This window comes from Myodes glareolus, chromosome 8, assembly GCF_982192425.1.
Source record: "Myodes glareolus chromosome 8, mMyoGla1.1, whole genome shotgun sequence".
Classification (NCBI taxonomy): Eukaryota; Metazoa; Chordata; class Mammalia; order Rodentia; family Cricetidae; genus Myodes; species Myodes glareolus.
The window spans coordinates 98,329,910-98,347,535 of NC_142033.1; the positions used below are offsets into that span (position 1 = coordinate 98,329,910).

At 40.0% G+C, this 17,626-nt stretch overlaps 1 protein-coding gene across 5 annotated transcripts in view; it reads left to right on the forward strand.

Moving 5' to 3' along the window:
* Ccdc88a (coiled-coil and HOOK domain protein 88A) overlaps window positions 1–17,626 on the forward strand; it is a 152,370-nt gene that overhangs the window by 36,492 nt on the left and 98,252 nt on the right. For all 5 annotated transcript variants that reach the window (XR_015002849.2, XM_085692313.2, XM_085692314.2 and 2 more), the window contains exon 3: window positions 13,874–13,982. Coding sequence is in view for 4 of the 5 variants with exons in the window: in XM_085692313.2 (XP_085548439.1) it covers window positions 13,874–13,982 (109 nt within the window). In the remaining variant the exon portion in view is untranslated. The remainder of the gene's footprint in view (window positions 1–13,873; window positions 13,983–17,626) is intronic.

The window sequence follows — 17,626 nt, forward strand, 5'->3', positions numbered from 1 at the left end:
TTTACACTTAGCACTGCTTTCATAGTGTCCCATAGGTTTGAGTATGTTGTGTCTTTGTTTTCGTTGAATTCAAGGAAGACTTTAATTTCTTTCTTTATTTCTTCCTTGACCCAGGGGTGATTTAGTAGTTGACTGTTCAACTTCCATGAGTTTGTTGGCTTCCTGGGGGAAGCATTGTTGTTGAATTCTAATTTTAATCCATGGTGATCTGACAAGACACAGGTGGTTACTGATATTTTTTTGTATCTGTGAAAGTTTGCTTTGTTACCGAGTATGTGGTCAATTTTCGAGAAGGTTCCATGAGCTGCAGAGAAGAAGGTATATTCTTTCCTATTTGGGTGGAATGTTCTACAGATGTCTGTTAAGTCCATTTGATTCAATACCTCCAATAAATCTCTGATTTCTCTGTTTGGTTTATGTCTAATTGACCTGTCCATTGGTGAGAGAGGAATGTTGAAGTCTCCTACTATTAGTGTGTGTGGTTTGATGACTGCCTTGAGTTCTAGAAGAGTTTCTTTTACATATGTGGGTGCCTTTATATTAGGGGCATAGATATTCAAGATTGAAACTTCTTCCTGATGAATTGTTCCAGTTATGAGTATGAAATGTCCATCTCCATCTCTTCTGATTGATTTTAGTTTGAAGTCGATTTTGTTAGATATTAGAATGGCCACACCTGCTTGTTTCTTAGATCCATTTGCTTGGAAAACCTTTTCCCATCCCTTTACTCTGAGTAGGTGTCTGTCTTTGTGGTTGAGGTGTGTTTCTTGTAAACAGCAGAATGTTGGATCCTGTTTTCGTATCCAATCTCTAAGTCTGTGCCTCTTTATATGTGAATTGAGTCCATTGATATTAAGTGATATTAATGACCAGTGGTTGTTGACTCCGGTCATTTTTTTTGGGTAGTAGAGTGTATGTGTTTTCCTTCTTTGAGTTGTGCTTGTGAAGGGTCGCTAGATGTTTGAGTTATTGTAGGCTGTGTTGGGAATGTTGGATTCCTTGGGTTGCGATTTTCCTTCTAATATTCTCTGTAAGGCTGGATTAGTAGCTACGTATTGTTTAAATTTGTTTTTATCCTGGAATATTTTGTTTTCTCCGTTGATAGTGAACAATAGCTTGCCTGGGTATAGTAGTCTGGGCTTGCATCCATGGTCTCTTAGTTTCTGCACTACCTCTATCCAGGACCTTCTGGCTTTCATGGTTTCCATAGAGAAGTCTGGTGTAAGTCTGATAGGTTTACCTTTATAAGTTACTTGACCTTTTTCCTTTGCAGCTCTTAATATCCTTTCTTTAATCTGGATGCTTTGTGTTTTGATTATTATATGGCGAGGGGATGTTTTTTTCTGATCCAGTCTATTCGGCGTTCTGTATGCTTCTTGAACCTTCATAGGAATATCGTTTTTTAGGATGGGAAAGTTTTCTTCTATAATTTTGTTGAATATATTTTCTGGACCTTTGATCTGCAATTCTTCTCCTTCTTCTATTCCTATTATTCTTAGATTTGGTTTTTTTTATTATGTCTCATATTTCCTGAATGTTTTGTGATGAGAATTTGTTGGATTTGCTGTTTTCTTTGATCAGAGCGTTTATTTGCTCTATGGTGTCTTCATAATCTGAGATTCGTTCTTCTATCTCTTGTATTCTATTGGTTATGCTTGTTCCTGAAGTCTCTGTTTGTTTACCTAGATTTTCCATATCCAGCCGGCCCTTGGTTTGTGTTTTCTTCACTGCCTCCATTTCAGTTTTCAATTCCTGAATTGATTCCATTACCTGTTTGATTGTTTTTTCTTGGTTTCCCAGGGTATCATTTACGAATTTACTCATTTCTTCAAACTTTTTGTTATATTTCTTTTCCATTTCTTTACTCATTTCTTCCATTTTTTTGTTATATTTCTCTTCTATTTCTTTAAGTGAGTTATTCATACCCTGTTTAAGAGACTCTATTGCTTTCGTAATGACACTGTTTTCCACTGCTTCTGGAATAGGGTGTTCAAGTCCTTCTGTCATAAGATCGCTGGGATCTGGTGTTTTCATGTTGTTTTTCAGATTTTTGGAGGAATTCTTGCCTTGGCGCCTGCCCATCTCTTCCTTCAGATGCTCTCCAATGGCTCTTCCCTCTGCTGGGTCTTCTGCTACAGGATTAGTGCCCCTTGCTGTCCAGGAATCACTTTGCCTGCAGTCCTACCTTGCTGCAGGCAGGCTATTAAAACAAAGGAACTCCCTTCCATTTGCACTCACCACCCCATCCCAGCAGAGCCCACACAGGCTGAGTTGAAGGATTTTATGTCCCGAAAAAGGGAGAGAGGAAGGGAAGGGGTTCGTGGCTGAAAGCCTTTGGGTTTTTTTTTTAATTGATTTTATTGAGCTATACATTTTTCTCTGCTCCCCTTCCTGTCTCTCCCCTCCCCTTCTCCCAAGGTCCCCATGCTCCCAATTTACTCAGGAGATCTTGTCTTTTTCTACTTCCCATGTTGATTAGATCTTTGTATGTCCCTCTTAGGATCCTCATTGTTGTCTTAATTCTCTGTTCAAGTCCTTCTGTTGTAAGATCACTGGGATCTGGTGTTTTCATGTTGTTTTTCAGATTTTTGGAGGAATTCTTGCCTTGGCGCCTGCCCATCTCTTCCTTCAGATGCTCTCCAGTGGCTCTTCCCTCTGCTGGGTCTTCTGCTACCAGATTATTGCCCCTTGCTATCCAGGAATCACTTTGCCTGCAGTCCTACTTTGCTGCAGGCAGGCTATTAAAACAAAGGAACTCCCTCCTGTGTTCACTCACCGCCCGTTCTGGCCGCGGTGCCCACCCAGGCTGAGTTGGAGGAATTTAAGCCCCGAAAAAGGGATAGAGGAAGGGTAGGGGTTCCAGGCAGAAATCCGGGATGGTGTAGGAGGAGAGGGGGTTTAGCTGGGGGAAGCCGCCCCTTTGGAGTAGCCAGGGAGATAAGGATGGCGGGAAGATTGTGTGTTCCCTTTCCGGACTTGTGTGGCAGTCAGGAACACACTTACCCCTCCATTGTATCCTCTTTGGAGTTTGTGTTTTTTCAAATAAAGTTAAGTATTGTTCTTTCAAGGTCTGTAAAGAATTGTGTTGGAATTTTGATGGTGATTGAATGGAATCTGTAGATTGCTTTTGGTAGGATGGCCATTTTTACTGTGTTGATTCTACCAATCCATTTTCTGATATCCTATTCAGTTTTTTTTCTTCAAATCCTTGAAGTTCTTGTCATATGGGTCTTTCACTGGGTTAGAGTTAGACCAAGGTATTTTATATTGTTTTTGGCTATTGTGAAGGGTGCTGTTTCCCTGATTTCTTTCTCAGGCTGTCTGTCATCTGTTTATAAGAGGGATACTGATTTTTTTTTAGTTAATCTTGTATCCAGCCACATCATGGAAGGTGTTTATCAGCGAATAGAGTTCCCTAGTAGAATTTTTGAGGTTGCTTATTGCTACGGACCTGCTCAGGGGAGCCTCTCAGACAGTGAGGGAACAGGACGAAGGACGGAAGATTTCAGGATACGGCGAGGAAATTTATAGTCACTCTCAGTGTATTTTGAAAATGCTGCTGCGATTTTACTTTTTTCAGTGCAGGATTACATATTTTTTACAATCAAAGAACTTGGCAAAGGCATACATCATCAAATCATAAAACAGAAAAGAACAGCATAAAATAGTTTACAAAAAGAATCTTTGAAGATGCTTTGACTTGAGCACAAGGACTTCTGCTCTCTCATATTTTGTAAAATATACTTTTTTCTTGCCTTCAGAGAGACTATTGCCCTTGAGCTAGACCATCTTTATCAGCTTGCAGGTGGCTAGCTGGTTTGAGCTAAGTGAGCTTGTGTGCCTGGGTGAGAAAAAAAGGCTACTATCTCCCTGGGAAAGCTTTCTGCTAGGAAATTTCTAAGACATAGTCTTGAATCTCTCTAAAGTTTACTCTATATCACTAACCTCAATTCTCCTCCCTTTTCAATTCTCAGGCTCAGATATTGTCAGCTTAGGTTAGGTCTTTTTCTTCCCACAAGAAAGGTTTCATAGGCCTTCTATTTACAACTGTATATATTTCTCAGTCAAATGCCGAAGGCTTCTAAGGTTTTTCCTAGTAAAAGTAACTCCTTTTGTTCCATATCATCAAGAATTGTCCTAATGATGACCCTGCCAATTCCCAGAACTAGCTACTTCTTTTAAGGCTTTAATTAATAGTGGAGCAGAATTCAAAAGTGTCCTTAGCAGTCTTGTTTGTATCCGCAACTGCCTGGAATAGTCTGATCTGTTAGCAATATGCAAGGATCACAAAGAACACAAAGACAAAGAAAAAGACACACATATGGCTTCCAAGGACAGTCAGGTAGAGTCAATACAAATGGCGACTCAGGTGGCATTACACCACAACTGATTGCCAAGGGACAGCCTGGAACACATAGCTCCGAGAAGCACAAATCCCAATCCTCCGGCAATACTTGCCTGCCCAGTCAGCATTTCTGCTACACTGGCAAGACAGCCGTGGATGTAGCAGCTTATGAATACTATCCTATCTTCTGCAAATAGTGATACTTTGACTTCTTCCTTTCTAATTTGTATCCCCTTGATCTTCTTCAACTGTCTGATTGCTCTAGATAGAACTTCCAGAACTATATTGAATAGATATGGAGAGAGTATCATGACAAGACTGTCATGTCTTGTCATGTCCCTGATTTTAGTGGAATTGCTTTGAGTTTCTCTTCATTTGATTTGATGTTATCTATAGGGTTCCTGTAAATTACCTTTATTATGTTGGGGTATGTCCCTTGTATCCTTACTCTCTCCAAGACTTTTATCATGAAGGGATTTTGGATTTTGTCAGAGGCATTTTTGGCATCTAGTGAGATGATCATGTGGGGTTTTTTTCTTTCAGTTTATTTAGATGGTGGATTATATTGACAGATTTTCATTTATTGAATCATCCCTGCATCTCTGAAATGAAGCCTACTTGATCATGGCAGATAATCTTTTGGATTTATTCTTGGATTCAGTTTGCAAGTATTTCATTGAGTATTTTTGCATCTGTGTTCATGAGGGAAAAATGGTCTGTAATTCTGTTTTTTTAAAAATATTTTTGTGGTTTGGGTATGGGGTGACTGTGACCTCATAAAATGAATCTGGCAATGTTCCTTCTCTTTCTGGAATAATTTAAGGAGCATTGGCATTAGCTCTTCTTTCACACTGGAACTGTCAGGCCTGAGCTGTTTTGTCGGGCTTCTTTCTTTCTTTTTTAAATGACTGCTTATATATCTTAGGGTTATAGATCTATTTAAGTTGTTTATCTGGTCTTGATTTAACTTTGGTAAGTGGTATTTATTGAGAAAACTTCCCATTTCTTGTACATTTTCCAATTTTGTAGAGTACAGGTTTGAAGTATGACCTGATGGTTCTTTGCATTTCCTCCGTATCTGTTGTTATGACCCTCTTTTCATTTCTGATTTTGTTAGCTTGGATATTCTCATCATCTTTTAGTTAGTTGGGATAAGGGTTTGTCTATATTGTTGATTTTCCAAGAAACTATTTGTTTCATCGATTCTTTGTATTGTTCTCTTTGTTTCTATTTTATTGATTTCAGCAGTCAGTTTGATTATTTCCTGCTATCTATTCCTCCTGGGTGTGTTTGTTTCTTTTTGTTCTAGAGCTTTCAGATGTGCTGTTAAGTTGCTAGTGTGAGATGTCTCCCTTTTTTTAATATAGGTACTTAGTGTTGTGAGCTTTCCTCTTAGCACCACTTTCATTGTGTCCCATAAGTTTGGATAAGTTAAGCATTCATTTTCATTGATTCCTGGGAAGTCTTTAATTTCTTTATTTCTGTCTTGACCCAGTAGTCTTTCAGAGAGTTGTTCAGTTTCCATGAATTTGTAGGCTTTCTGTTATTTCTGTTGTTGTTGAAGTCTAGCTTTAACCCATGCTGGTCTGATAGCATGCAGGGGGTTATTTCAATTTTCTTGTATCTGTTGAAACTTGCTTTGTGTTTGAGTATGTGATCAGTTTTGGAGAAAGTTCTGTGAGGTACTGAGAAGGTATATTTTGTTTGGGTGAAATGTTCTGTAGATATCTGTTAGCTCCAGTATTTCTATAATTAGTTTTTGTTTGGATGACCTGACTGTTGATGAAAGTAGGGTATTGAAGACTTACACTATCAATATGTGAGGGTCGATGTTTGATTTAATTTTTAGTAATGTTTCTTTTACAAATGTGGATGCCTTTGCATTCAGGGCATAGGTGTTACAAGTTGAAATGTCATATTGGTGGATTTTTCCTTTGATGGTGTTCTTCCCTATCTCTTTAGACTGATTTTGGTTTGAAGTCTATTTTGTCAGATATTAGAATGGCTTCACCAGCTTCCTTCTCAAGTCTATTTGCTTGGAAAATCTTTTCCCATACCTTCACCCTAAGATAATGTCTGTATTTGATGCTGAAATGTGTTTCTTGTATGCAGCAGAAGGTTGGATCCTGCTTTGTCATCCATTCTGTTAGTTAGACTGTGTCTTTATTGGGTAATTGAGTCCATTGATACTGAGAGTTATCTATAACCAATGATTATTAATTCCTGTTGTTTTTGTTGTTGTTGGTGGTGGTGAGAGTGTTTGTGTGGGGGATGGGGGGGGCGTTTGCTTCTCTTCCGTTGGTTTTGTGGTGTGAGATTATTTCCTATGTTTTTATGGGTGTAGTTAACCTCCTTGGGTTTAGTTTTCTTTCTAGTACCTTTTCTAGTACTGGATTTGTGGATATATAATTGTTTAAATTTGGCTTTATCATGAAATATCTTGTTTTCTCCATCTATGGTGATTGAAAGTTTTACTGGGTATAGTAATCTGGACCAGCATCTGTGGTCCCTTAGAGCCTGCAGGGCATCTGTCTGGGCCATTCTGGCTTTTAGTGTCTCCATTGAGAAATCGGGTGCTTGTTCTTTTTCCCTTTCAACTTTTAATATTCTTTCTCTGTTCTGTATGTTTAGTGGGGTTTTTTTGTGGTTTATTTTTTTTTATTTTTTCCATTCAAAAATTTACACTTCCTCCCCTCCTCCCATTCCCCTCCTGCTCCCCCACTCACCCTTCTCCCTCCTCCTTCCTCCTTAAGAGAGGGCTGGGAACCCTGCCCTGTGGTAAGTACAAGGCCCTCCCCCTACCTCCAGGCCTAGGAAGCTTTGCATCCAAATAGACCAGGGTCCCAAAAAAGCCAGTACATGCAGTAGAAACAGGTCCCAGTACCTTTATCAGTGGCTTCTCAGTCAGCCCCCATTGTCAGCCACATTCAGTCCCGGTCCAGCTGGATTTGGTGAGCTTCCATTAGAACAGGCACACTGTCTCAGTGGGTAGACCAACCCGTTGCAGTCCAAACTTCCTTGCCCATCTTCTCCCTCCTGCTCTTCATCCTGACCTTGGGAGCTCAGTCCGTTGCTCTGATGAGGGTCTCTGTCTCTATTTCCATCTGTAGCTGAACGAAGATTCTATGGTGATATTCGAGATGAACATCAGTGTGATAGTGGGGCACCTTCTGCTCTGCTGCCCAAGGACCTAGCTGGGGACATCCCCATGGACTGGGGTGTATGTGGGGTTGTTGATTTTTGAAGAGACATTTTTGTGATGGTTTTATATGTTACTCGTGTTTTATATGAAGATCTGCCTGTCCAAAGTTTGTTGGTTGACTCTTTCCAGCACAGCTGAGAAGAATAGGCATGCTTCTATGCTTCATGTTTCCTTTACCTCATGAGTCCTGGTAGTATACATTGTTGCTTAAAGCTTAGTTGTGGAATTAGTGTTGATTCTAGGGAGAGGTAGTTGAAGGTGATGTCAGTTTGGAAGAGAGGAGCACAGCCCTATAAGCCTGAGGCAGTGGGCCGTGGTAGTGAGGGGATTTACACTGGGGGCAGTGTTTGTGTTTTCTGATCTTCAGAGCCAGTAGTTGGTAAGGTTTGTGGAAGTGTGCATTGAAGTAGAGGATACCTTGGCTTCTTTACTTCACAAGCCAGGGTGTGTATGGAGTGTTATGTGTGTGTGCCAGTTAAACAGAGTGGATTATGTCCTGTCGTTTCCCTTCAGTGGCAGAGGTGTGAACTGGAGGTGGATTACATGTTGGGCTTTTTTGACTACTCAGGCTACTTTGGAGAGGGTCTAACAGGGAAATTGGGTCTCTTTTGGGATTCTTGTCTTACTAATGAAAAAAAATTAAGAGTTTTCTCAAATGGAAGCTCAAGAACAATTGTATTAGAACCAACCCCCCTGCCCCCAGCAGACAAGAGTAAAACCTAATAGAGGAAAGAAAGAAAAAGGCCATGTCAATTTAAGTGGGTATGGAGGGTCACATGGTAGACTTCTGAGAAAGACTAAGGAAGCCCAAAATGTTGGGAGGAAGGCCCAAATTCTTAAGGTGAGCTTGCTTAGAAAAAAGGTATTAGAAAAGAAATAAGCACTTTCCTAAATAATTCAGGACAACCTTACAGGTCTGTTCTCTATAAGTAATTACACTTGGTGGAGATTCTGGGAAGAAAATGTTTAGTCTCTCATGAAATGACTAAATTATTCCACTTATTTCTTTAGCCTGCCTTCCCAAAGATAATGAATAATGAGGTTCATATAGAGTGTTAGGCCTCTACCTGGCCAGAGAGTCCATTCTCTTAACTAGAAGTTTTTCTATTCTGATATACTAGTAATCAAGCAATGTTTCACCTTCCTAGCTGGAATGGGTGTCACTGAGTGGTGAAACTGTTGCCTAGAAGTAGGAGGCTGTGCATCTCTTTTTTCTCTGGAGCAGATCTAGTGGGCAGTTGAAGTTTGCACCAGAAGAAAGGGTATGAACTTTACCTTTTCCTGTCTTGAGTCTGTGCTGGCTTGGATGGGAAGTCTGCCATGTTTACGTTTTGTTTTAGTTTTTATTGTTTTTATTGAACTATACATTTTTCTTCACTCTCATCCCTTCCTCCCCCCTCCCCTTCTGCCTTTTCCCATGATCTCCACATTCCCAATCTACTCAGGAGATCTTGTTTTTTTTTTCTCCTTCCTATGTAGCTCCATGTATGTCTCTCTTTGGTCCTCTTTGTCATCTAGTTTCTCTGGGGTTATGGCCTGTGGGCTGGTTTTTCTTTTCTTTATGTCCAAAAGCCACTCATGAGTGAATACATATTACATTTGTCTTTCTGGGTCTGGGTTACCTCACTCAATATGTTTTTTTCCATTACTGTCCATTTGCCTGTAAATAGCAAGATGTCATTATTTTTTACTGCTGTATAGTACTCCATCGTGTAAATGAACCACATTTTCTTTATCCATTCTTCGGCTGAGGGACATCTAGGTTGTTTCCAGGTTCAGGCTATTACAAATAATGCTGCTATGAACATACTTGAGCACATGCCCTTGTGGTATGATTGAGCATCTTTTAGGTATGTACCCAATAGCAGTATTGCTGGGTCTTGAGGTAGATTGTTTCCTAATTTTCTGAGAAATTGCCTTACTGATATCCAAAGGGGCTGTACCAGCTTGCATTCCCACCAGCAATGCAGAAGTGTTCCTTTTACCCCACATCCTCTCAAGCATAAGCTGTCATCAGTGTTTTTGATCTTGGCCATTCTGACAGGTATAAGATGGACTCTCAGAGTTATTTTGATTTGCATTTCTCTGATGGCTAATGATGTTGAACAGTTCTTTCAGTGTGAAAAGTGAACAGTGTCTTTCAGCCGTTTTAGATCCGTCTGGTGAGAGTTCTGTTTAGGTCTGTACTCCATTTTTTTTATTGGATTGTTTGTTCTTTTGATGTCACGTTTCTTGAGTTCTTTGTGTATTTTGGAGATCAATCCTCTGTCCAATGTGGAGTTGGTGAAGATCTTTTCCCATTCTGTAGGCTGCCGTTTGTTTGTCTTGTTGACCGTGTTCTTTGCTTTACAGAAGCTTCTCAGTTTCAAAAGGTCCCATTTATTAATTGTTTCTCAGTGTCTGTGCTTCTGGGGTTATATTTAGGGAGTAGTCTTGTAACATGAGGGCCGGCTTGTTGGGGTTCCTCCTTCCTAGCCTTCTCCAGTTCTCATCGCCCCGCCTCTACTTCCTGTCTGGTTGACCCGCCTATACTTCCTGCCTGGCCAATCAGCGTTTTATTAAAATACATGATTGACAGAGTACAGACAATTCTCCCATACCATTTTCCTCTTTTTTATTTTTAAACAAAGGAAAATACCCATAGTCCATTTGTTGGGAATGTGGGCGTAGTATTTCAGGCTACTTCCTGCTGGTTGGGGGTGCTGATAATCTTACGGGGAACTAAAGAAAATTATTATCAAGTCCGGAGTATCCTGTGAGTCTTGATCACCACAGGCAGCAATCCTGAATCAGTTCTGGATGTAGAACTCTGTATCCAGGCCATCTGTTCCTACTGGAGATTTCTCGGGTGGTCTTCCTTGATTGAACCTGATTTTTCTTAATTCAGAATGAATCCACAGCCTCTCATTTCCTGTGGAAACAAAAGCACAATCTCTTCTCCAAAGTAGCATACCTTTTGACTTCAATTTTGAAGCCAAAGTATTTTCAAAATATCTATTTTGGGTTAGTTCAGCAGCATTTATAAACAAAAGTCTTTTAGCAGCTATTGCTCCTTCCTCAACATTCAAACAATTCAAAGAGAGCTTAATAGCATACAGTATCAAGATTCTCTGTTTATTTTCCATCTTTATGTGGCTTTACTTTAACCTCTATTTCTTATATTTTTACTTTTACTTTTAGAGACAGGTTCTTTGTATATCTTTGTCCTGGAATAACTCTGTAGACCAGGCTGTCTTTGAACTCACAGAGATCCACTTGTCTCTGCCTTGCCAGTGCTAGGATTAAAGGTGTGTGCTACCACACCTTGAACTCAGAGATCTGTCTGTCTCTGCCTCCCAGGCATTGGGATTAAAGGCGTGTGCTACCACATCTTGAAGTCACAGAGGTCAATCTACCTCTGCCCCTTGAAGTCACAGAGGTCAATGTACCTCTGCCTCCCAAGTGTTAGGATTAAAGGTGTGTACCACCACACCCAACTACTTTCTTTCTTTCTTTTTACTTTAAGAACTTTAACTTTTATCCTGCAAATATTTTTAACACACTGTAAACCATTTAGAGGTTTTCTTCCTCTTTGAATCTCTCTTTACTGTATATCTCTCTTTTTTGACCACATGAGCCTTTAATTTACAAAGCAATACGGAAAGCTGTGGCTTTGACGGCTAGATCCAGCCCATTCCTTAGCTTTCCAGCCTCATGGCAGAGGTACTGCTGGAGCCATTTTTATCGCCACAACTCTGTGTCGTTTCAAGGTCCTTGCCAGCAAGCAAGCCGCAGCATTTCTGCTCACAGACCACACTCAGTCGGACTGCCTGCCTGAAAGAGTCAGAGATTGCCCTGGCAGGACAGCCCAGAAAGCCGGCATTTTAAAACAGCGCAGCTTTTATCCTGCTATGGCTGAAAGCCAAAAAGCACGCATTCAGTTTTTCACCAACACCGTTTAAGCGTTTCATGGCAGGACCTCTTAATGGAGTTGCAGGGTTTTGCAGCTAAAGCTGAGTCAGGAAGCCTCTCTTAGATGAGAGCCTTGCTTGCCTCTAGCAAGCAGAGCAGACCTGAGAAATTGCTGCCACCAAGAAAATATGCTTTACTCTATTCTTTCCCAAACTTTCTCAGGCTTTCTGCGGATGCAGTTAACCACGTTGGGCGCCATATGTAACATGAGGGCCGGCTTGTTGGGGTTTCTATCCCGCCCGGTACCCCACAGCCGGCAAGTTCCAAAGAAAATCACACATAGTCTACATTAGGTTATAAACTGATTGGCCCATTAGGTCAGGCTACTTATTAGTTCTTATGACTTATCTTAACCCATTATTCTGATCTATGTTAGCCATATGGCTTGGTACCTTTTTTAGCTGTCAGCTCACATGTTGCTTCTTCAGTGATCTGGGCAGGAATGGAGGAATGCGCTTCCTCCTTCCTAGCCTTCTCCTGTTCTCATTGCCCCGCCTCTACTTCCTGTCTTGTTGACCCGCCTATACTTCCTGCCTGGCCAATCAGTGTTTTATTAAAATACATGATTGACAGAGTACAGACAGTTCTCCCACCCCATAGCCTTTTGTGCCAATGCATTCAAGTGTACTTCCCATTTTCTCTTCTATGAGGTTCAGTGTGGCTGGCTTTATGTTGAGGTCATTGATCCATTTGGATTTGAGTTTTGTGCATGGTGATAGATGTGGGTCTATTTTCATTCTTCTACGTGTTGATATCCAGTTATGTCAGCACCATTTGTTGAATATGCTTTATTTTTTCTGTTTTACTTTTTTGCTTCTTTGTCAAAAATCAGGTGTTTGCAGGTGTGTGGATTGATATCTGGGTCTTCAGTTTGGTTCCATTGGTCCTCCTGTCTGTTTTTATGCCAATACCAGGCTGTTTTTAGTACTGTAGTAGAGTTTGAAGTCAGAGATGATCATGCCTCCAGAAGTTCTTTTATTGTACAATCCTATACAGGATTGCTTTGGCTATCTTGGATTGTTTTGTTTTGTTTTTCATATGAAAAACAACCATATGAAGTTGAGAGTATTGTTATTTCGAGGTGTGTGAAGAATTTTCCTGGGATTATGGTTATATTTATTTTTGTCTTGCCTCCTCCACCTATGGTATTGGAGATTGACTGTTAGACCTCACCATTATACTCTACAGTTCTTCCACACTCCAAGGCTTATAGTGGCTGTTTTAAAATCACTATCTGAGACTTCTTTTTCTCATTCATTTCCTTTTTAATTCTTTTTATTGAACTATATATTTTCCTCCACTCTCCTCTCTTCCTCTTCCCTCCCTTTCTATCCTCTCTCATGATCTTCACTCTCCAAGAGTGTTTTTAATGATTGTTTCCATTTTCTTTCCAAGTCATGGATTGCTTTTCATTTGTTGTATTTAGTAATTATTTTATTGTATGCTGGATATTAGGGTCATTGTATTTTGTGCCAGCAACTGTTCAACAGGCTATTTTATATTGTAGACTTAGCCCTTCAATGGGTTATCAATATTGTTCTCCATGTTGACTTGTCTGCTCTTAATAAACTAGCTCATAGCTTATGTTCTGGTCAGAACCTTTTGCACTTATATCACACCCCCTGTTTTTAATGTGCATGGGTGTTTTGCCTGCATGCATGTCTTTGTACTATGCATGTGCCTGGTACTCAAAGAGGCCAGAAGAAGGCATGGAATCCTCTGTGACTGGAATTACTGAGAGTTGTGAGATATCACTGGGTGCTGAGAATCAGAACCTGGTTCTCTGGAAGAGCAACCAGTGCTTCTAACATTGAACCATCTCTCCAGTCCCAGTACCAATTTTCAATTTTTCATTCTTAACCATATCATGACTGTTTCTACTATAATTTTTTTCTTCTTTAAAATATGTATCCCTTTGGTTTTATTCAATTTCCAAAATTTACACAAGGTTAAAGAACCAACTTCTGTCATCTACTTCATTTTTTTTTATTTCTGGGATATTTCCTGATGAAATATAATTCACATTACTGTATGAGAATAAATAATCACTCAGAATAATAACCTATATTTTGAATTCTTTGTGTAAGTGGATTTATTTTAGGAGGATGGAATTAAGAGGTTATTTCCTTCAAGAATAAAAAGTGACATGACAATTAAGGACATCTGATTTTAGTTTCAGATATATTTTGCCACCAATTAAAGAATATTGCATGTTTTGATATTAGAAGCAAAGAATACGTAAGAACACAATAATTTGTTTCATATCACTTATTAGCACAAATGGATGCATAATTTTTAAAAGAAACTATTGTATTTATTTTATATCTTGTTTCAGTATAATTAAAAGGGTGTTTTTCCCTCCCAATTTCTTTCAGTAATCCTAAATCGGAGAGTCAGAGAGTAAATAAAAAAGTCAACAATGATGCTTCACTTAGAATTCATAATCTATCCATTTTGGTGAAACAGATAAAATTTTATTATCAGGTAAGTGGCTGTTTTCTTTTAAATTAGTATTTTTGTACACATTTATATTTTTAAAATAATTATTAAGAACTTTCATAAATGTAATAGTTTGGTAGTCTACATGAGCTACATTTTTGATGTACACTTTTTTTGCACTAAGTTGAATACATATTTCAGTTGTTAATTCTGAGCATTATTATTATTGTTTTTAAATGTCTGAATATTTTGCCTGCATGTATGCCTGTGTACCATGTGCATGCCTAGTGACTATGGAGGCCAGAAAAAGACAGAGCCCCTAGAACTGGAATAACTGAGCCACCATGTGGGTGCTGTAAAGTGAGCCAGAATACTCAGAACTAGCATCCAGTGTTCTTAATGTCTGAGCCATTTCTCCAGCCCCAAACCTTAATTCTTAATGTCACTAATGTATCACTTAAAATTGATGTATTTGCTTTATACAAACTTGTGTTTCATGACCAATATTTAAATGTTTATTTTAGTATGCTTTGTTCTGTTTCATGTATGAGTTATGGAGAAGTGCCCTTTTAAACTTACAAAGCTTTTTATGTAATTAAATTCTTTGTTGTTCAGAAAATTTAGTTTGTTTGCTTCTAATTTTTTGACTTTTTTTTGGAAGGCAGGTTGGTTTGGTTCGGTTGTTTGTTTGAGACAGTCTTTCTTTGTAGCCATGACTGTCCTGGAACTTGCTGTATAGACTAGGATGGCTCTGGATTCAGAGGTCTGCCTGCCTCTACCTCCTGAGTGCAGCCACCTATCAAGCCTGGCTCCAAATTTGAGTTGAATATATAAACTCACCCAGACAAAAACAGACACCTCTCAACATGGGGCTTAAACCTACAACCCTGGGATTAAGAGTCCCATGTTCAGGACAGGGGAAGAGATGCCCCCTCTCATCAATGCCTGAGGTGGGAGGAAGAGCTGACCCTGAGGTCATAGAACTGGAAAATTGGCACTGCTTCCCTTCAGCTGCAGCACTCAAGAGAGTGACCGCTATGCCACAGTTGGGCATTACAGTAGAGCTGACCCTGAAGGTGTAGGTGTGGGAGAACTAATTCTGAGGACATGAAAACAGGAGCGTTCTCCTGGACCAAGGGCCCAGCCCCTTGGTCATCACTGCAGGTGAACTAGCCAGAGCAATGCAGGAGAGGTCACCCTGGTGATGAGGGCAAGGGAAAACTAGCAGGTTGACCAACCCTGCAACTACCCTGGCCCAGAACCAGGGTTATGTGTTGGCCCACCCCAACATCCACGCTATCTGTGATCTGCTGAAGCATGTGAAGGGGACCGAAAGCTGCAGGATCTCCACAACACAGGGCAACATCAGGATAATCAAGAGGAGTCCCAGTGAGGCCCAGTATTGATAGTATAGCAGAAACCAGAGGCCTCAAACCAGACCTCTGCAATAAACATTTGCAAGTAAAGATATACGAATAAAAGTTTTTACTATGTGGCTTACTATGTCACATTACAGCTTCCATAACAAGATTTGTCCTTTTTTTTTTTCCTAAGTTTTATTTTATTTTATTTGTGGGTGGTAGGGAAAGGTTGCAAGGACAGAGGGCATATATGAAGGGACAGGGAAATAAATGTGATTGAGATGCATGATGTGAAAGACACAAAGAATAAATAAAAAGAAAGTTAAAAGAGTCCCATGCTCTACCAACTGAGGTAGATGGGCATCTGACATTTCTTTATAATTACCTAGTATAGCTTTATTGATTTCTCCCTTGAGCTTTTGACTATTGAGAAAGAAGAGTTGAAGTGCTACTTTAAGCTGAAGGATTTACCAAGTTTTCCTTTATATACTTTGAAGCATTGTTAGTAGGTACAGATGAACATAAAATTGTTTTGGAGAATGATGACAGAGGTTTCTGTCCCACCCGGTTCTGCAGCCATTCAGTCCTAAAGAAGCACACAGAGGCCTACATTAATTATAAACTGGTTGGCCTATTAGCTCAGGCTTCTTATTAACTAACTCTTATATCCCAAATTACCCGATAATTCTTGTCTGCGTTAGCCACATGGCTTGGTACCTTTTATCAGTGAGGCATTCTCATCTTGCTTCCTTTGTATCTGGGTGATGACTGCAGACTCAGCCTTTCGTCTTCCCAGAATTCTCCTATTCTGGTTGCCCCGTCTATACTTCCTGCCTGGTTGCCCCACCTATACTTCCTGCCTGGCTACTGGCCAATCAGCGTTTTATTAAACCAATACAAGTGGCAAATCTTTACAGGGTACAAGACCATTGTTTCAAGCAGAGAACTGGATCATTGTGTCTACAATTCTCCCTGATTATTGGTTTAAGTATTCTGAGGAAAATCTTTTATTTCTTGTTTCACAATTTCATGTACATACATACAGTGTGTCTTAATTATATCCAACTACCCTCATTTGCTATGCCCTCCCACTCCTCCTGGGAATCCCTCCCCCACCAAGTCCTGTTAGTGCTGCCTGCTGGGTGACTGATCTTGCTGGCAGCCTGTTCCTAGGTACAATAGTGATGTCATGTCCAGAAGACAGCATTGGAGACCCTCTGGCTCTTAGTTAGGTTCTTTCTACCTCTTCTTTCTCAGTGTTCTTGAAATTAATATTTTTATATGAAATTTGTTTCTCCTCCACTCTGAAAATACTTAAGTGATCATCATAGTTAACATAACAAAGGCCAAAGTTAGCCTGTATCTGTGTGCTTCTGTAAAAAATAGTGCTATAACCATAGAACAGATTAAATAATCTTTATGATTTTTAAACTCTTGATTTGTATATTTGCTCTAAAGATTTATTTATTATATGAGTGTTTGTCTGAATATATTTGTGTGTACCGTGTGTTTGGGCAGGAGCCTACAGAAGCCAGAAGAGGGTGTGTTATCCTCTGGAACTATAGCTACAGGTAGTTGTGAACTGCCTGCCATGTGGGTGCTGGAAATGAAATTTCTGCAAAAACAGCAAGTGATCTTAACCACGGAGCCATCTCTTCAGCTTCTCTATTTTCTTCTAATTTGACAAAGTATTTTCAAATCAAACCACAGTGTTTCTTTCTCTCTCTCTCTCTCTCTCTCTCTCTCTCTCTCTCTCTCTCTCTCTCTCTCTCTTTTTTTGGTTTTTCAAGACAGGGTTTCTCTGTAGCTTTAGAGCCTGTCCTGGAACTAGCTCTTGTAAACCAGGTTGGCCTCGAACTCACAGACATCTGCCTGCCTCTGCCTCTCGAGTGCTGGGATTAAAGGCGTGCACCACCAGTGCCTGGCTAAACCCGTATTTCTTTAAATCAAACTGCAGATTTCTTTTCTCCCATGTGAGTGTCCAATGTACAAGGTTGTCAGAAGAGGGAGTCAGATCATTTGGAACTGGTGGTCCTGATGGTTATGAATACCATATGGGAATCAAATGTAGGTCTCTGCAAGAGCAACAGTTACTCTTGACCCCTGAGCCATCTCTTCAGTCCTTTTTGATTTTTGAGACTTTAGTTTTTGTGTACACATGTTTTGCCTATATTTATGCCTGTGTAGCACATGTGTGCAGTGCCCATGGGTATCAGAAAAGGGCATCAGATCTCTTGGAACTAGAGTTACAGAGGTTGTTAATTGCCATGCGGGTTCTCTGCAAGAGCAGCAAACAGTCTTAACCACTGAGCCATCTGTCTCTTCAGC